Below are 21,177 nucleotides of genomic sequence, written 5' to 3' on the forward strand. Positions count from 1 at the left end.
AAGTGAAGGGATCAAAGAACATATATGAAGGACCCATGGTCACGGACAATAGTGTGGGGACTGACTGTGGAAGAGCGAGGAGGGTGAGTTGAAGGGGGTGAAGAGGGGGAAAAAATTGGGACAACTATAACAGCATAAACAATAAACCATTAAAAAAGAGAAAAATGTAATTATGCAACTATTATATTTTACTTACACTTACTTACACTGTGATTACATCACACTTAAAGTTAATCATAAAAATTGTAAAATAAACCTCCTGATTTATCAAGTGATTTTAAAATGAAATTTTTAGTTCTATTAACAACCATCCACTGTCATTATTAACTTACTGCATCATCTGTCATATCATCACATTCTTCTGGAATATTTGTTGTAGCTTAAGTAAGAATATTTCTCCAGTTACATAACCTGAACTTTTGACAAATAAATTCACTAAAAACTAAAGATCAACCTAACTTCACATGAATTCCTGGACATAATTACAGTAGAAAATTTATATCTACTTCATAGAACTACTATTTTCTGAGTTGACATTGGAGAAAACTCATCAAAGTCTCCAGTGAGAGACCTTTGGGCTAGAATTAGAGACCAACATCAACAATGACTTTCCTACTGACAAATCAATCAAATGGTCAGTTCTGTGCCACCACTTTATTCAGACTCCCAGGAGTATCCGAGATAGGTTTACAGCCAATTCTTCTCAACACGTTTCCTTCTGTGGGCTGCTGTGACTCCATCTCCTACTTTTACTCCTACCCCACTAGCTGCTCTTTCTTAGATTCTTCTACTGGCCTCTTCTCCTCAATCCAACCCCTGAATGTCACAAGGTCCATGGAACTGTATCTCCTTTGTCTACACTCTCTCCCCCAACTTCCATATCTAGTATCATGGCTTTAAATACAGTTCTATGCTGATGTCTCCCAAATTCATAACTCTAACCCTCATCTCCTTGTTGCCTCTTCAACAAGTCCACTTGAATGAATGCTAACAAACAGAATTCATGAATTTCTACTACAGGCCAGTCTTCCTTGTAAAAGCAAATAACAGCTCCATTCTCCCAGTGTTCATCATTCTCTTTTCCTCACACTCTATATCACTCTACAGTAGGACCAATTTTAAAACAGGGTCCAACTCAGTTCACTTCTTACCTATAGACCTATGTTTCTTTAAAAATGAAAAAAAAAGGTAACAGCTGCTTACAGAAACAGCATTTATACACCCAAAAAGACTGAATCGAAATTATGTATAAAAAACCAGCCAAGATGATTGTGTAGAAGCACCTCAGATGCAATCATAGAGGAGAATTAAGAGCCTGAGAAAGAATGGCGAAAGAAGCTATGAGAGGGTAGACAGTTCATTTACAAGCAACTGCACTCCACAAACCTGTACTATCTCACCAACCTTTACCATTCGTGTGACTGTGACTGAATCTTCTAGTTACTCAATGTAAGGAAAAAAATGTGGGAGAAAAAACATCTTCGGACAAACAAAGTATTTCTATTTTAGTAGCATCTTCACATAATAGGTGCTAAAAAAAAATGGGATGTGAATTTAATAACTAAGACGTATGAATAGCAATTAAGTTATTACATACTGTACAGAGATCCTTATATTGCAGTTTTTGGAATTTTGTATCTGTGTTTCCTGCACATAGTTCCACATAACCAAGAACAACTTGAAACACAGTATTATGAATGGCTTGAGTGAAGTGCATGTGAAGTTGATCCATTGCGGTCTATGGAAATAAAACATACAACATAATTCCATGTTATAAAAATGAATAAATTTCAACATATTTGAAAGACACAGGAAAAAATTTTACAGATTACAGCTATAGCACAATGATCACTATAATTCACAGAATTATAATTGTAATGCCGATTATTTGCAGATAACCCATTAAGTAACCAGAACATCATACAACTAAAGATAAATCGAAATCATGAACACTACTCTGTTGGTCTGTATTTATGATTGGAACCCATTCTGTTCTTTCTCAAACATGTCATGTACAATCACATCTTTGGATCCCCTCTGCCATCATTCCCTTACATTGTTCAGGATGCTTCTCAATGGTCACCTTCTCAGAGAAGACTTTCCTCACCATCTTATATAAAAGAATTCCTCTAACAGGGAAAATTACAAGTTATAATCATATTTTCAAAGGTCTTTCAACATGTCCCTCAAAATTACTGTCTTCATTCTTATATATTTTTTGTAGGTATAGTTTAAGACATGAAAGTTAATAAAATATATTTAAAAAAACAAATTTCTTTACTCAAATTTTAAAATGTAAATAGAGTTTAAATGACTTAGTAAAGTCTTAAATTTCTTTCTAAGACAAGAGGCCAATTAATGGAAGAAACATTTACATCTATCATGTTTAGATGTTAAGATACTATATAATCCTATACACACAGAAGGTACAATTAACTTTCAAACCATGGTCTCTTTCTCAAGTTTTTCAAAGAAGCCATTGAGCAGTACAAGTAAATAAAGCCAGGCATTGAGAGAGTACTGAGGATGCTCTGGTGATAAGAATCCTCTGAAAAATCTGGTAAGTACAATTTACCTGTTTCACAGGCAAATGTATAGAATGCAGAAAAGTTTACACACCACTCTGAGGTAGTCACATAGGCCCATCTAAGAACCATGAAGCTCCACATTAAGAAGTTCTCATTCAGGACCAAAAGGTGAAGTAAAAGAGACTACATATCCTCTCCCACTAAATAATCTTATAATATACTTGTTTTAAAACCTACATAAAATTGTGAAAATATTAAACCTAACAAACACTTCACAGTTCAAAACAAATTGTGTAATGTTTTAATCATACTACATATACTCTGAGCCTATGTGAACACCCGTATTACTACTATGAATACATCTAAAAATTTACTTTGTTAAATGAAACCTTAAGGACACCACATTAATAATATTTAGACCTAAGCAATCATGAATATCAGCAGATTCCTGATTTTAAAAAAAGCACACCACCTTTCAAAACTAACCTGTGTTTTTCCAAGAAGTCGATAAGCTTGTTGAACCTTGGTATAATGGTTAATGTCAAAATTCTTGCATATTTTAGAAAGAGCAACATCCAACTGTTCCTAAGTAGTGAAAAGAGGAGGCAAGAGGCAGTTAAGGAATGGTGTTCTCAAGGCAATGAAAGAATATCAAGATTAATTTCTCACTTTCATCTAATATCTAAATGTATTTACTATCATTGGACTTAATAGTCAAAAACAAATTTAAATTAAAATATAAATTATAATTCTCATTTGTTACCAACTATAATCAAGTTTTACTGAAATGTTATTAACATGTTTCTAAAAACCCATGTTTAGTGTTTTAAGAGACACAAAACCAGTATATTAGCTAGCAAAGAAATTTTATTTTACTTAACTCTGTTTCTTCAAACACCTACTAAAATCTTACAATTACATGAACTGAATTTGTAGGACTAGTAAAAAATAATAAAACAATCCTATTGTAAACACTGAAAAGTAATTCTCAAAAATCTAAATTGACTTAAAAAGTACATGCCTAACTTTATATCTAAGTACAACTTTGTTTAAAGCAATGATTTCATTTTAAAATAATGATATTTCTACATACATATAGAAAATATTGCATATTGAGAGTGACTAAATACATAGCTTTCAAAAGAAATTCTTCATTAAATTATTCAGGTGATTATTTACTTAAAGGATTTTCAAAGTATTTATCTTTATGTTTATCAAATATCTTTCTTCCAATTAATAAATAATTGCATTTATGATCAAAACTACTTTCACAAAAAAGGTCATTTGGAAGTCCAGCCTCAATTTTTATAACTACTCTTATCAAAAAAACAATAAAATAAAAGAAGAAACCAAATAATTTTTAATTTTATAAAAATGAATACCCTGCTTTGAAGATTGCCGAGGAAAGAGATAAACTCTGAATAAATGTAGGAGGAAAAACAAAGCTTCATGTTAACAATGACGTATCTTTTCCTTTCCAGTCTTGTATTTTCATGAATTGTATGAAATATAATGAGGTTAGGAATTAAGGAGGGTTTTCATCAGCCAATAATTGTTCTTAAATAAATTAACTCACTAAACTAAAAAGTAGTATTTGATCATCAAAAAATAATTAATATGTTAAGTATTTTGGCTGTAATTTACATGAGAACATACCTAGGACTAAAAGTCTGGGGATCTTTCTGGATATGATGATATCTTCAAATACTGTTTTCAGATCTCACAATTCTGAAAGTATTACTTCATTTACAAATAGGTCAACATTAACTTGACCATGCACAGATATTCCAAGTGAAAAACAATAAAAACAGCATAGTGATCTAGAAACACTTGTTTTAACACAGAAATCAAAACATAAGAGTCATCTATGTTATCCAAAAACCTCTGAAAAGAAAGTTATTTAACTTCTGATATAATCTTTCTTACCTCAATTTGCTCTAAAGTATCTTGCAGCTTTGAATTAAGTTCACTATTAAATAAAACAGAGAGTTAAATGTGCCAATCTTTAAAAGAGAAAAACTAAGTGCTAAATACATGCTAGCTGAATAAATAATCAATAAATTCACAAATCAATGGAATGAGCAATACGTTGTGCTGCTGATTCTACAATAAGGCAAGAAAAATAAATAAAAGGAAAAGAATTAGGGAGAGATAAAGTGTCATTACTAATAGCAACAGGATTGCGCAGGTAGCAGATACTAAAGAATCTATAAACTAAGGTTTAAGGATGAGAAGTTGATACCAAGTTTTAAAGATAAAAAGTATAATATAGATGAAAAGTAAAATCTCAAAAATAAAATTAATTTCTATATATTTCTATATATATTTAAATTTCAAAAATAAAATTTCTATATATTAAGGAATTAGACAGTAAAAATATTTTAAATCCCATTTCAATAAAAGAAATATCTGGGAACAAATCTAATAAAAATATATAATACAAAACTGAGGTAAAAGAAGACTTAACTACATGAAGGAACATACCATGTAAAAGACTAAAACTTTTAATATAGTTGTAATACCAATTTTCACAAAATGATATCCTAAAATATGTGAAATTCTAATCAAAATCCAGCAGCATTTTTTTTTTAATTGAATCTGACAAACTGCTTCTAAAGTTTACATGGAAACTCAAAGGGCTACGAATAGTCAAGTATATCTTGAGGAGCAATGCTGGAGGACATATACTAAAACAGATAAAAGCTTATAAAGTTACAGCAATGAGGCAGTGTCAACATAAGGATAAATGAACAGGTCAACAGAATAGAATAAAAATAATGGACAAAATGCTAGCACAGATGCTTGACGAAGGAGGTATTTAATTGGCCACTAAATACAAATAGGCACTCCATAGGCATTCAGGAAATGCAAATTAAAACTATAGTAAGACACCATAATGAATCAGACTAGCTAAAATTATTTTTAAAAAAGACATCAACAAATACTGGCAAAAATGGAGAGCAAATGAAACACTCAATTCAATGCTGGAGAAGGGGAAGTTTATACAACCTCTTTGGAAACCTGTACCATCTAATGAAAACTCAACACACACTCTATATCCCAAAAGTCCTAGAAATGTATCTAACAGAAATGCATGCACAATCCTTGCAGCATTATTTGTAATAGGGAAAAACATTCAAGCAACACAATTATCTATGAGCAATTAAATGGATAAAGTGTGATATAATTACACAATTGACTACTATAGCAATGAAAACGTATGACCTAAATTTTGAAAACGTAATACTGGACAAAAAAAGTCAATTAAAAAGAAGTACATATTGTGTGAATACATTTATGGAAAGTTCAAACAGGTAAAACTAATTTTAGTGACAAATGCCAGAACAGTGATTCCCTTGGCAGAATAATGACTAGGATGGGGCATGAAAGGAAGTTTCTGGAGTACTAAAAATGTTCTATTTCTAGGAGGTTTTCACACAACTATGTTCACTTTGTAAAAATTCATTAAGTTATGCACTTGGGATATGTGCCTGCATCTGAGTTTGTCCCCTTTAATTCTCCCTAGGTCAGTTAAAAAAAAAACAATAAAAAACAGAACTGTTTCTTGAATTATAATATCTATCCCATTACTAAATAAGATCTGTGATGTCTAACAAAGTAAAATCATAGGGAAAACATTTTAATAAAAAAAAATTAGGCATAAGTAAAATAGTAAGAACAGGTAAAAGATGTATTTTGGTACACCAGAATCATACAAGGTTTTTACAACTGTTATATGATTATAAATGTGATTCTCAAAGTCCAGCACAAAAGCACATTGGGCCACAGTATGGAATTCAGTATTCATAATATCAAAGCATACTAACGGCTCGAAGTCGGGGGTGGGGGGTTCAAAGGAACAAAAATCCCTTTTTCTGGCATTAAGTTCTGAGAGAAAACTTTGCCAGTCTTGATAAGGGGACAATGACTTTTATCGTTTAAGGTACAACATCTTTGGCAAAACCTTACAAAAAATACAATGGATTCATGGATTCCATGTGCTTCTTAACAGAGCCTTTTACTACCAGCTGAGGAGATAATGCCAGAGTGACATGACTAGATATAGCTATAGATAGATGATATAGATATAAATATAAATACAGATACAGATATAGATATATAGACAGATACAAAGCAATTTGTCAGCAAAGTAAAACTGGTAATACATAGATTACATTCTCTAGCAAAAACTGAGAGTGAGCAAAATGACATCCTTTGACAACCAACACTGTAGGATTGATAACTTATTAGAAATATTAACATCTCTAAACAGAATTTGTCTGAAAACTAGCCATAGCCAGGTACAAGTTAAGGGAATTCTTGTGGAAAAAACTGAGATTTTCCTTAAAAATATGATTGTTGGGACAATTTCTGTTCAAAAAATAAAAAATGAATAAATGAATGAATGAAAATAAGAATGAGAGTCCAAAATAATATCCATAAAAGAGTAGTCATTATAGTGCCTTAGCATTAGAAGGAATTAAATTCCTAATCGAACCCCTCAAAAATCAGCATCTTCTCCCAGAGTTGCCCCTTGTCCCGTGTTCTCTCTTTGATTCACATTGCCACCACCCATTCAATCAAAGCTGAAAATCTCAAAGGCATCTTTAATTCTTCCCTCTCTTCGTATGTAACCGGTGATCAAATCTTGATGATTCTACCATTTCAGTATTTCTCATACCCACCTATTCTTTCTCAATTTTGTGTCCTACCTCAAGCATTATCACCTTTTCCTTGAATCATCTTAATAGCCTCTTAATGAATATCTGCACACAACACACATACCCTACCCTTCAATCCAACCATGCATTTACTCAACAAATACTACTGACCTACGGTTTACCAAACACTGTACGATGTCCTCCAAAAAACTTTCAGGGACAGCTCTGAGCAGGTATCTAACTTCAGACTGATTTACATCAATATTCTGTTTGATCTGGCAGACAGTGTTTCCAAAGAGCTTGTGAATAAAAGGCTTTAGGCAAGGCCTGACCAGTCCTGTGGGCCTAACCATTTCCTGCTTCACCTGTATGTTACCCACCTGGGCCCTAAAGACACCTAAGCTTGCGGCTCCTAGGTAAAGCAGCAATAAAGTCACATTAACCCACTGCTTTAAAACTTCTGGTGGCTCCCATTAAATAATGGGTGAGTCCCAAGTTCATATGGCATGTAAGGCTCAACAACTAACATGAAAAAATAACTTCCCATTCACTTTTCAGTGCCTGTTTTTTAGTCATATGCGTATGTGCAAGTCACCAAACAATCCCCAGACTTTCACACCCTCACATATAATGTCCCCAATAACTAAAACATACCTTCTCTTTGTCTCACTCACAAATGTCCATCTATCTTTCCAGGCCCAATCCAAAGGCCATCTTTTCTAGGAATCGTCCCCTGCTAAGTAACTGTTCCCTTAAGATTCAGAATGCTTTGTTCACAGCACCATGTATTACAGTAAGGAGTATCTGTGACTGTCTCTCTAAGCAGAGACTGCGGCTTATTGTCCAGTAGTTTCCCAGGACTACATAAACTCACATCTGACTCAAAGCAGATAACATATATCTGCAGAGTCAAATCTGCAGTTCCAACAAAAATGGAAAAATTATATTATCATTCCATTAGCCCCTACTTTCTACCTCAATAAAGAAAACTATAGAGATAGGGAAAAGAGGAGGATGTTTTAGAAGAAAAAAAGCAACACTACACTCTTGAGTCTACAGGTGCCTTAACGAGAGGAAAAAAAAAAAAGATAAGCAAAGCTAAAACAAGCTCCTCTCCTTTATCACATGGGACTCAGAAGTCCACCTAAGGCTGCAGATAAACACAGGTATGAAGAGGCAAGAATACCTGGAATAGTTAAGTAGGTCAGAACTTGTAAATATGTTCTTTCAGGGAATATTCTGAGCTTCAAAGAAAAAGAAATATATCTAAATAGATAAATAGGTGAGAGTAATAAAAATTTCTTTAGTTTCTCAGTTGAAATTGGGTGTTATAAAATTATCATAAAACTAGATTTTTTTTTGTTGCTTCTATTATTTATAGTTACAATGACTCTATATATGTATTAAGAGTTAATGCAAGCCCTAGCTGGGTAGCTCAGGTGGTTAGAGCATCATTCTGATATGCCAAGGTCACAGGTTCTATCTCCAGTCAAGGCACATACAAGAGTCAACCAATGAATGCATAAATAAGTGGAACAACAAATCAATGTTTCTCTATCTCACTCTCTCTCCTGCCTTCCCTCTCTCTCTAAAGTAAACAAATTCAATTTTTTAAAAGAAGTTAATACAAACATGAAAACGAAATTTGTATATAGAAGATTTTAAATGTAAAATTTATAAATTAAATTTTTTGTTTTATTAAAAATGCTTTCAAAACCTACAATAGCAGCTTGACAACAATCTGCTAATTAAAAATACATATATAAAAATTATGTGATTAAGGAGTAGATGTATTAACTGTACAGTCTTTAGAGAAACCCTACACCATCATTTAGAAACATAAATTCAAATCATTTCAAGTCAATTAATCAAAGTATGTTAAAAGGATGTATTCAGGAACATATGGATAAATAAAAGCTACATTATTGTCCAAAAATTAGTATGGTAGTCCTAAGATGGAAGGTTAAAAGCTATTAAAGGCTATTTGTAAGCTTAATGGAATGAATCAAACAATTCTGCAGGCACTTTTACCCTCACTACAAAAAATATTAAAGATAATGTATCCATAGATAACTAACTGTATTCTTTTAAATAGCTGATCTATGACACACACTTGGAAAATAAGTACTTGAAAGGTTGTATATAAATCCAAATTTGGTACAAATCTGACTGTACAAAAAGGTAAGATGGGCCAGACATAACTAGCATCTTGATGATCTCTCCCTGGTCCCTTATTAATGACCCATGTAATTTAAGTCTTGTCTCTCAGTATCTCTGATCATCAGTTTCCTATACAAAAGTGGGCTAGATCTAAAGGTTGCTACCATCCCTAAAGTTTCAAGGTTCTACTATATTGTGAACACCAGTTACCCAATTATCACATCTTTATATATGATTAGGTAGGGTACTAAAACTGCTAGAATAAACTTAAGTAAATGCTAGAATAAACTTAAGTAAAATTTATACTTCTAAGTTTATAATGTATGTCCATGGCCTGAGAAAACTACAGTCTATTTAGATGGTCTATTCCAGTAGTTTCAATCTACCCATAGCTGGCAGAGTTTATCAATAGATCTCAGGAAAAAAAACCTGATTTTCAAACACTTTGAAGCCAGACCAACAACCTGAGGTACCATGAAGCGTCCACATGATCCTTCAAACCATAAGCAGACTGTAAAAGAACTCCTAAGATTACTCCGGAACTAGCCAGCAGATCTCTGTCTGAACTCTGTTCATAAATCCCTGACTTAACCCAGAACATAATCATTCACCACAGAGAAAGCTCAGAGTCCATTACTAAGGATAAGAAAGTTGTTCAAAACATCTCCAAACTTGATGAATTGTAGTTCTAGAGCAAAGATCAGGCCTAGGAGCCAAATCTAACCAAAAGCCTATATTTCTAAATAAAGTTTTAATGGATCACAGCCACATGATTTTGTTTACATTTTTGATGGCTGTCTTCTGGCTACAAGGGCAGGACTGAATAGTTGCAACCAAGACCTTATGGCCTGCAAAGCTTAAAATATTGTTATGTGTCCCGTTTAAGACAAAATCTGCCAAACCAGTGCTAGAGTTTAGTGGGAGAGTTGTTAGTTGGTCCACTGATCAGAGTTAAAACAGAAATATTTATGTGTTTTTAGATGTCTATTGTTATTTTAACTAAAACTGTTTAAGTGTACTACATTCACTCATTTCTGATTTAAAGCCAATGTCTGTTCATTTGAATGGAGGTTTAACTTCCTAGTCTCATATAAGCCAAATCACGAATAAATGGTCTGTAATTGCAAGTTTAGTTTCTCTAAACCAAGTTAAGTAGTTAAGTAGAACTTAAAAGACAAATGAAAAACAAGTTGAATGCCAAATCACATTTAGTTACTTTATATCCCCCAATTCTTACCAGTTGTCTCATTTTCAAACAATTAAAAAGGAAATTTATTTTTAACAATGTTTTCTTTTCTCAACACATTCAATTTAACTTTCAAAAATTTGTTTCAATTCATTAGTTTACTTAACATAAATAACAGTAACAAACACAATTGACAGAAATTGGTTTAGGAAAATACAGTTAACTCTAGAAGTATACAACCAACTACAGAAGCAGAATAACAAAAATCAGGTTATTAGCCACAAGCTTCCCACTGCATACAACAGCTATACATTAGTAGACAGTACAGAACAGTAGAGATTAAAAGCAACTAGCATTCCAACAGACCTAAGTGTAAATCTTGGTAGAGCCACCTATCTTACAAAGCATCAATTCATCATCTATAAAATAGAGACAATAACAACAACTCTGAGGAATATTCTATCAATACTAAATATGAAAAGGAAAATGATTAGTACAGTGCTTGATACATAGTTAAGGTCAAAGTAACCTCAAATATTATTATCATAACCACCATCAGTATTACCATCGTCATGATTCAATTTTTAAAAGCTAAAAAATAATGCTCTAGTGAGGAAACCTTAAAAGTCTAACTTAGAATTACTGTACCACCAGTGCCGCCTTAGCTGACGGTGCCTAACTTCTACTACCGCTCCTGTAAATGTCAATATTTTCCATTCCTGCAGGGGGATAAGAAGTCAGCCACTCAGAGCGTGAACATCTCTGATGGTCTTTTGTTTGTGCACTCGGTGCTCTGAACTGGCATATTGTTCCACAGTCCTAGCTGTTAACTGTCTGCGATTTTAAACTCCTAGAAACAAATAATTTTCAAAAGCTCTTGGCATAACAAGTAATCCATCACTTCATGCAGATAACCATTACATAATATTTCATTCCTGTCTCATTATATAGGGGCAAAGAATTTGATGCAGATGACTTTTCTAGGCGACTGGTGAAAGTTAGAACCTCAAGTAAAAAGAGAAAATTCCTATAAATTCCTAAAAGACACCCTTTATAGTGAAAAGAGGAGGAGAATAGCATCTGACAAAACAGGAGGCTAGAAGACAACTGAGGAATGCCTTCCATTTTCTAACAAAAAAATAAGTTTTCATTCAATCATGTGTAAACAAAATTAAGATTGTTTCAAAACCTAAAAATTTACCCCCTATGTATCTCATATCAAAAAAAAAAGTCCTCTGAGGTAACAGTCATAGGACAAGACAAAGCAATACACAAAGAAAGAATTTCATAAAGAGGACAGCAGCTGAGTAGGACCTAAGGAAAGTAAAAAATGTTCAACAAAAATATTAAAAACATAATGAATTTTGATTTTCATTTAGAGACAAAGGATTAATTTTCCTTTTTTTAAAGTCTAATCACTCTTAGTTCTGCAGATAATATTTATATAATCATAACACAGTAAATATGATTTATATTAGGTTAATTTTTTAGAAGTAACCTACCAAAAAGGTAAAGATTTCATTATAATTGCAAAAAGAATATAAACTTGACCAAGTAAAAATAAGTTTCACTAACAAAACCTGGAAAGTGGAGAAGGAAAGAGAAATTAACAGGAAGTACACCAAATTCCTATCTCTTGTACATACTTTATTACAGGAAGTAAACAACTATTTATAATGATAAACTGAAAAAAAATCATAATGCATTATTTTAAATTATGATTAAATCTATTAGGAAAAATTAATCAGCTATAAAATTAATTAATAAGCTGTAGTTTACTCCAGGGAGTAGGAAAGGGAATAAATGGGGCAGAAAGAAAATCCTTTACCTTTTGTTTAAGACCCTTTTACTTAAAATATTATGTTTTTCCCATGTGATTTTTACTTTACATTATTTTTTAAATGGTGTGGTGTGGGGGAAGGAGGCAGAGCACAACAAGTTAAAATAAGGAGGAGCACAGGTAGTGTCGGAACAACATGGTGTCAATGACTCGGCCCAGGCAGACTGAGCAACGAGGACTCCAGACATGTAGGTCCAGCTAAGCAGACCTAGTGACCCCACAGAAACACTCGCCGCTTGAGCAGTATTCTAGGTTCCCCTTGCCTGAGATTAGAAGGAAATAGGGCAGGCACAGCTGCTAGAAAGGATCAAGGGCAACAAGGGAAGAACAATCCGGAGTACTGCTATATTTGTATCTAATAGCTGCATTCAATATGCTATGATTTAAAAAGTTCCACAACCTACAATTTTCATTCAACTGCCAAGATCATATGGGGGGAAAAAAGGATATTTTAATGATTACAAAAAATTAAGTACAGTCATCACTTAATACCAACGTGGGTTTGGTTCCAGGACCCCTGAAAACAACAAAACCTGAGAATCAATCCCCACATGTAAAATGATGTAGTATTTGCATATAACCTACCTTTGCATATAGGCTATAGCAGGGGTATGCCTACACATCACTACATAAGCATAGTGCTTAGTGTATGGCAAATTCAAATTTTGCTTTTTGGAACTTTCTGGAATTTTTTTTTCAAACAGTTTTGATCCATGGTTGGTTGAATCCACAGATGCATAACCCATGGATATGGAGGTCCAACTGTACATCTGTCTCTGGTAAAGTACGGTACTAAACAAACAATTTCTGAATGCATGCAAACTTTTCAGTGCATTATCTAGAATAATACTCAGGTTCACTAGAGTAGTTTCTTTCAAGTGAAATGAAAAATAATACAGAAGCTTTGACTTTTAAGAATAATTTTTCTTGAAACTAATTTAGATAAATTTCAAGTGAAAAAGAAATTCAGTGCTTCATTCAGATGTACCTTAACATAAACACACTCTGATTCTTAAAACCCAACTATATGACTTTCTTTCAGTCAACTCAAAAAAATGTCAAATAATATAAAAATATTCCCTGTCAGTTACAAAAGTGAACAAAACTGGTGTTACAGTATCTTTTATTAAATATGCTAAAACACAGCAACCTTAAGGAAGATACAAGGTACCCATTTTCTTTCATTTTTCAATCAACTGGGTGCACCATTATTATTTGATGTTTCCTGTACTGAACTATATATAGTCATATAACCCAAGCCTTACTAGGTACACAGTCAATGGCTCTTTATAAAGAAGCAAGTATCTGAGTTCCGTGTTTCCTACTTTCAGAATCATGAGAGTCAGCTCCCCCCAGCTGTTCCGCACACTCTACTCCTAAGACCACAGGGTCTCTGCCTTCTACCAAAAATTTTATTTCCAATAAAGGAGCAATGTAACTAGGAAAGAAAAGAGGACCACAGAATCTATCAAGGAAAAATTAAGAAGTAAACAAACTTCTACTTCTTACATATGAACTTGTCAGCACTATAAAAAATAAAAAAAAAATCACACCAGAATGCAGAAATGCTCTGAATCATGGTTCTCGTATTGGACATTTCTAAAGGGAGTATATTTCATTTCAAGGGAGTGTATTTGATGATTTTGTAGACATCAACAGGAATGAAAATAAATACAAATGTTTAAGAAAATAAGAGGGCAAATTGAGTTGGAAATTAATTACTATTCCTATTATTACCAGAGTGTCAAATGATTTTTTACTATGATTCACTCAGGTCCAAGCAAAGACTAAATCTTGCCTTTGGAAATTCTACAGCTCAACTAAAGAACTCAAGAACAGGTTCAATATTGTATTTAGAAGACAAGTGGGGGAAGGGGGGAAGAAAAATAAATATATAGAATAAAAAAGTGAATCTAATTAATTAATTAATAAAGGTAAAAATAAAAAGAAGTTGGAATAAAATTCCTGTTATTTTTATGTACTCAACCTGTCAACATATTAACTTACTACACCTATATATCCCATGTCACATTATCTGTAAGAAGTGAACAAACGTCTCATGTTTTCCCAACTAGGAACGAAAGGTAAGATGAGAGGCGAAGGCAACAGTGGACTGGGTTAGGCAGGATGAACGGTGGCTAGCAAAGGCAACAGTGCTGGTGTGTGAGGCAGAAGACGTGCTGGGGAGCGGCTGTCACCTCCACCAAGCGATTCCAACAAGCACCTCTGCTCTCTGAGCCTCTCTGAGCCCCACAACGTTGTCACTAAGTCACCAAGTTAAAAACACAACACTAAAAATTTTTCCAAGAAACCCCATTACAATGAATTCCTCTGGCCATCAATGTATTTGTGCATGTATTTTTACCTATTTTCAGAGTACAACACAAACTATTCTCATTGTGACTTGGATGACTCACACATGTAAACACAGGTTCTTATACATTGTATTTTCTAAAATAAAAGAATTATTAATTTAAATACAGATCTTTTCAATTTCAAAGTTGACCATGTCAGACATCTGCAGTCATACCTCCTCCACACATCACAATTTACATTAATGAAAAAGTACTTAGAAGCTGCTTCATGCTAACCTGAAAAATCCCAAATGAGAATTTCTTTCAAAAACTTTTTTATAGTTAACGCTTGTTCAGTAAAATATTTACTTTAGCACACCTAAAATATAATTTGTATTTAATGGAAAAATAGTGTCAACACATGTCACCAACTTCCTCAATTCCCTGCCACCAAATTTCCCCACCATTCCTTCAAAGTCAATGTCTGCCATAATCCTTGCAAAGCCTTAATATATTATGTTCTCTATTTTCAACATCTCTTTCCCACTGATTTTCAATAAGTTAGGGTTTTCCCTCTCAACTGCACATCTCTCCTTTTTATAAAATTTCCTCATTCTACACTTATATGTCAACCAAATCTGTCCCCAACAAATTTAAGTCTGGCTTCCTTGTTGCTTTAAAGCCAAAAGATATTTTTAGTCCTCATTTTGCTTGGCATCTCTGAAACAAAAACTTCATCACGATACCTGTAATCTCTCCCACCCACAGCCCCTCAGATGTTGGCTTAGCTAACTCCTCCTGCTCCTCCATTAGGTCCTCCTTCGTCTTGACCCTTCGAGGAGAATGAGATCCCAGTGGTGCCACTGTATGCTCAACTTCCTTCTCCCTAAGGTCCCATCCCACTTGTGCCTTCCTCAGTTCAAGTCCTTCTTGACAGATTATGTTCTCTAGAAAACTAGCGGTAATACTAGTTACATTATGCATTGTATGATTGGTCACTACACAGCCAAATCCAAAGCAAAGCACTTGGCATATAATAAACAATAAATACATAACTGCCTGAATTATGTTCACTCAATCATAAATGACATGTTCTCATTATAACAGATTTATCCACAAAATATGTGTGCTGTCCTTTCCCAGGACCCAGAAGGCCTTGTTAAAATTTTCAAGTATATTCAACATACTGGAGCTAATTCCCTATTCACTCGAAAAGGACTCATGGATGTGGACAACAGTGTGGTGATTGCTGGGGGGAGGGGGATATAAGGGGACTAAATGGTAATGGGAAAAAAATACAAAAAAAAGATTAAATTAAAAAAATAAAAGGAAACATTTGAAAAACTGTAAATGATACAACCAAAATTTTAATATTGACTGTTTAATCACTCTCAAAATGGAGAAAACCAAAATATCACTAGCACTACACAACTATGTAGATACTGATCCAATAAAAAGTATGTTGCTTCAAAATGCATAATCCTAAAGAAAAAAATACCATAAATATTTACAGAACATCTCTGTGGGGAAAATATCTATAGCCCTTATCCTACTCTCAGCAGAAACCTATGATGTCAGAGTGTATTAAAGAAAAAATTTAATTCAAAGCTGTATTAATATTTGGTGTACCATAGTCTTTTTATTTTTCAAATACTAGCAATCAACATCGACAACATCAGTAAGTCATGCTCACTGACTGCCAGAATTTCTATAAAGGAGAGACTGAGGGGCTGTATTCTATGAGAGGTATGGATTTAATTTGACTTGGCAAGGATGCTATTTTACTTAGATTGTGTGTTTAACTTGTGATGGCTTTAGAGGAATGACGGAAATTGCACCTGGGATTAGAGCCTCCCCAAGGTACTGTCATCAGTAATACAAAACCTTTTTAAGCCAACCAAAAATCCATTAATAAAGTTAGAATAGAAAAGGATATAGTAGCCATTTTTACACTGTACATTTTACACCTAACTGAACAAAAAATGTACCACATTAAATATATAGTCACTTAAATACTACAAGCATGACTATTAAAGTGAGTTTCCACTTAAATTTTCCAAAAAAAAAAAAAAAAAAAAAAAAAGGAATTATTATCAGGATAAGCCTAACCCTAGAACCATCTGGATCTGAAAAACAAACTACAATAACACTCCCAATATTTATAAGATGGGCAAAGTTAAGGAGGAAAGATTCTCAAGAGATAAAATGGACACATGAACAGATAAATTTATTCTCCTCTTCTACTCTATAAAAATGAAATCAATCCGATTGGAAAAAATGTGAGTTTTGGTGATATGAAAAGGGTAGAATTAAAAAGTATCTGATCTTTCACACCTTACGAACTATTTATAATTTTATTGAACTGCCCATTTATGAACAGGAATGCTAACAGAACTAGGCACTTACTATTTATTTTTAATGTTTATTAACATTGTTTGTTACACAACTCCTACATTAAAAACAGGCAACAGAAGTCAGCTTTAAAATGTTTGCATTACCTTACCTTATGCAACTGTAGTGTTTAAAAGTGCTAGCAGCTTTCTGACATTCCAGGCACAACTGAATAGCTCCTGGATAGTCTTCCTCCTTAAGGCAACAAGAGAAGTCATTAGACTGGAAACATTTTTCTGAAAGCCCCTGAAGAAAACAAATGTCTGTTCATGCTCTATCCAGAAGTTACAGAACCAGAAAAGTTTAATTTCTTTTATATAAGGATTAGAATACCAACAACAGATAAATAATAAAAGAGATAACTAGGTCTAGACCTAAAATGTACACATAGAAAACATATTCTTGGCCCTGGCCAGGTAGTTCAGTTGGTTGGAGTGTCATCCTGACACTCCAAGGTTATGAGTTCGGTCCCCAGTCAGGGAACATACAAGAATCAACAAATGAATGCATAAGTAAGTGGAACAACAAATTGATATTTTTCTCTCTCATCAATAAATTTTTTTAAAAAAGGAAAATTATTCTGCTCCCTCAAATACACAGTAAAACTCTCTGTGACCATGATGTGGACAAAGCCTATGAAGAATTTTAAGTGTCTTCACAGAGGTGTTCTTTAATTATAAACATTTCTACTTTCAGTACTGTTTACATAAAGTGTTTCAAACAATATGCATTCTACTTGTAATCAACATTCAGCAGTTCTACCACAACATTCATCAGTTCTGAAACCAAGAAATCGCTATTTTTAAACAAATAAATTTGGAAAAAAGTAAAATATTCATTAATAGCCTCAGAATATTTTTAACCCCTAAACAGTAATTTAATGCCAAAAGAATTTTTCATATGGATTTCTCAAACTCCAGCTTAGTGAAAATAGTTTAGAACTAATATAGTGATTATACAGAAAACCCTAAAAAGAAATTTTCCTCAAGCTCATATCTAAATTCAACAATGCAATTCAAATCACTGGGGATGCTGCGATGACAAAGTACCTATCCAAAGGAGCTCAAGTGTTAACAGGGAAACACACACGTAACATGTAAGGTTAACTTTTGTGCACCTTACCACAGAAGTAGATTGAGAATGCTATGAAGCCATCAAAGAGAAAACACACAGCTCACTCAGAATCCAATTAATGTATCAATCTTAACTAACATATGAAATATACATTAAATACTGTGTTAGATGAAAAAGGTAATTTTATTCCTGAGTGAAAATGCAATGAAAAAAATACTAAAGTTAACATTCTCACATTGCTACAAACATTTCTCCAAGTAAATTTTTCTAAATGAAGTATAGTATGTCAATAGAAAAATGCTCTAGAACAAGCACATTTACATGTCTAAAAAGGCTCTTTACATCACATACCAATTTAAGAAAAAAGCTCCTCTGAATTTTTTCACCATAATTTTTATATTTACTACTATCAGGATCATCAAATTTCCAAGCCTTGTTAACTCACCTCTAGCATTTCACTTAAGCGTACATCTGTTCTTTGCTGAGGGGGAAAAAAATCAAAAGTAAAAATTTTGTTTCAACCATAAAATTAAGTTTTAATTTTTAAAAAGTAACCTGTATATACCAATGTTTTTATAGTTCTCAGAGATTTCAGAAGTCCAATGAGCAACTGACGTTTCCTTTGATTTGCCAGAAGGCCTAAACTAGCTTGAGTAAAACCTTCCTTTGCAATATTCAAGTGTCTGCAAAAGTGAACAATAAATAATTAATTTTTTTCTTATATAATAAGAATCTATCCACACAGAACAACAGGCTACTAATAAGGCAGTATCCTTGATTACTCTTAAAACCATTATGACTACTATCACAAATTCATTTGACAAATTTATTCAACAGCTCAATCTAAGCCAGCATTACTCAAAGTGTGGTGGGTGGACTAGTACCAATCCTCAACTTTTACTGGTCCATCAGAAGAAAAGTAAAGAAACATTTAGATCGAAAGTTGACATAATAATTTCATATTTCATGAATAAATGATACAAAAATTGGGACTGTATTTTGTATGTCTTTGGTTGTTTTTCTTCCATTTCCCTAGTACTGTGTTTTTATTGCACTTTACAAAAATAACACTCTTTAACAAGGCAGAAATTTAAACAGAAAAAACAAACTGGTTCTTCACCACAGGTAGTATGGGAAGCACTTATCTAAGCAATACAAAAACAGTAATGTTTTTATTCCATTACTAGATTTATAGAAATTTCCCACATATCTTCTTGATGTAGTTTTTAAATCATGGTATGTTGTTACTAAATGGTATTCTAGAAACCATAGTCATATAAAAAAACCAATTATCAATGAGTTTCACAGTTTTTCTTGAAATGTTTTCCAGCTTAAAGAACAAAATATGATCAAATGTAATACCTTCTCCCATTTGTGCAGATAACAGCAGCTAACTGAAGACCTGTCTGCAATGAGGTAACTCTTTCAAGTTCCTACAGAAAGATTAGGCAGAGGTTATTGTTTGAGGCATTTTATTTTCCTTTCCTATTCATAAGGAACTCTAACAAAAACTTTAAAAGAAAGTGTTTCAAAGAAAAACCTGCTAGGAAAGAAAAATGGCAAAAAAAAAAAAAAAAAAAAAACACCTGAACCTGAAAACTGTTGGTATATATTTTAACAAAATTACTTAACTGATTTTCACTATGGCATATGGTAAGAAATGCTTGTAAGGAAATCTAGACCAAATCTGCTTTATAAAGGCACAAAGACTAATATATCCATTTAAAATAATTTTAATGTTTCTACCCAACATAATTTCACAAGGTAATCAAGGATAGGACAAATAGAATTTTTGTCTGCTAAGATGCTCTGGCAATGAATGTCTTCATTTGAACCCTAGTAAATATTTCAACAGATTTTGAAGTCTGATTTTCTAATGAAAAGACAGATTTAGCCAAACAATTCCAATTTTATCATATTTTAAAGACAGATTGTTACATTGCCCTTGAGTGTTCATTATTAATAATCTAAGTGTTACAAAATACATAGAAGCAATTTTCACTGGCTATTCTACAGTTTGAAAAACCAAAGAGGTTACTTTAGAATCAGTTATAAAAACTCTCTCATTTCTTAAGTTTGGTAAATTTTTCTAAATGAGAGAAACACACACACACAAACATACCCCAGGAAAGGTCGTTATGCTGCCACAGAACTATATACTACATAATAAATTAAAATACTTTAACAGTTACAGGAGTAAGTCACAAACATTTTTTACATTTCACTATTGAAAATAACAAATATTATCCTACCTTCACATAAGCAGGCTGCTTCTCAAGGATTAAATCTGCTACTTTTTTAGAGACCTATAAGAATGTGCAATTGAACAAAGAAAGTAAGAAAAATCTTCATACTTCCTATTACATTTTATATTTAAAATTTTTCCAAGAATGTTCCACAGGTCTTCTCTATAAATTCTACAGCTTGCTATGACCACACATAATTCTCTGGTCTATAAGATTAGTAAAAGAGGTATAATACAGAGCACAGTACTTGGTCCTTAAGAGAAACTCAATAAATGGTCATTATAACTATTAATAATGAGTATTGTTATTTAACAAGCACAAAAGTTTAATCATCCTTAAGGGTTCAGGATTTGCTTTATAAGATAAAAATGGTATGATAAATAAATGTTTAATCAACTGAATTTATGAAGACAATATCTGGCAAACAGAAAATGTCCTTGTACCCTTTAGATCCTTTTGTACCACATAAGACAGAGTTCAGCCCTCTCTTCTTGAAAAATTAAAAATATCTGTTTTTTAGAATGTTATGAAGATATCTCATGTTTTCTTAGCCAACTCCATGAACAATGGTAGTGTACACAAGTTAGAATTATAATGATTCTGAATATAAGGTTCTTATTTCACAATTTCAGGGGCCCCTACCAGACTACACGGTGAGACACCAAGTCGAGCACAAAGCATGGCACACTGAAGGTATTTAGAGAATGTTGGTTCAGAAACACAATGGGCTCCCCTTCCCCAGGCTAGCTGGGAACAAAACATTATGCACATATTTATGCACTGCATTAATCCTCTCA

At 33.0% G+C, this 21,177-nt stretch overlaps 1 protein-coding gene across 2 annotated transcripts in view; it reads right to left on the bottom strand.

Annotated features, from left to right (window-relative positions):
• The window catches only part of VPS50 (VPS50 subunit of EARP/GARPII complex), a 128,925-nt gene that overhangs the window by 82,212 nt on the left and 25,536 nt on the right, over nucleotides 1-21,177 (bottom strand). For both annotated transcript variants that reach the window (XM_054564243.1, XM_054564240.1), the window contains 8 exons: nucleotides 20,387-20,440; nucleotides 19,497-19,567; nucleotides 18,700-18,817; nucleotides 18,580-18,615; nucleotides 17,173-17,255; nucleotides 4,455-4,497; nucleotides 3,015-3,113; nucleotides 1,598-1,738 (listed from right to left, as the gene is read on the bottom strand). In XM_054564243.1, coding sequence (XP_054420218.1) covers nucleotides 1,598-1,738; nucleotides 3,015-3,113; nucleotides 4,455-4,497; nucleotides 17,173-17,255; nucleotides 18,580-18,615; nucleotides 18,700-18,817; nucleotides 19,497-19,567; nucleotides 20,387-20,440 — 645 coding nt within the window. The remainder of the gene's footprint in view (nucleotides 1-1,597; nucleotides 1,739-3,014; nucleotides 3,114-4,454; nucleotides 4,498-17,172; nucleotides 17,256-18,579; nucleotides 18,616-18,699; nucleotides 18,818-19,496; nucleotides 19,568-20,386; nucleotides 20,441-21,177) is intronic.

This window comes from Pteronotus mesoamericanus, unplaced genomic scaffold (genome assembly GCF_021234165.1).
Source record: "Pteronotus mesoamericanus isolate MK-2021 breed Mesoamerican mustached bat unplaced genomic scaffold, CSHL_Meso_final scaffold_85, whole genome shotgun sequence".
NCBI lineage: Eukaryota > Metazoa > Chordata > Mammalia > Chiroptera > Mormoopidae > Pteronotus > Pteronotus mesoamericanus.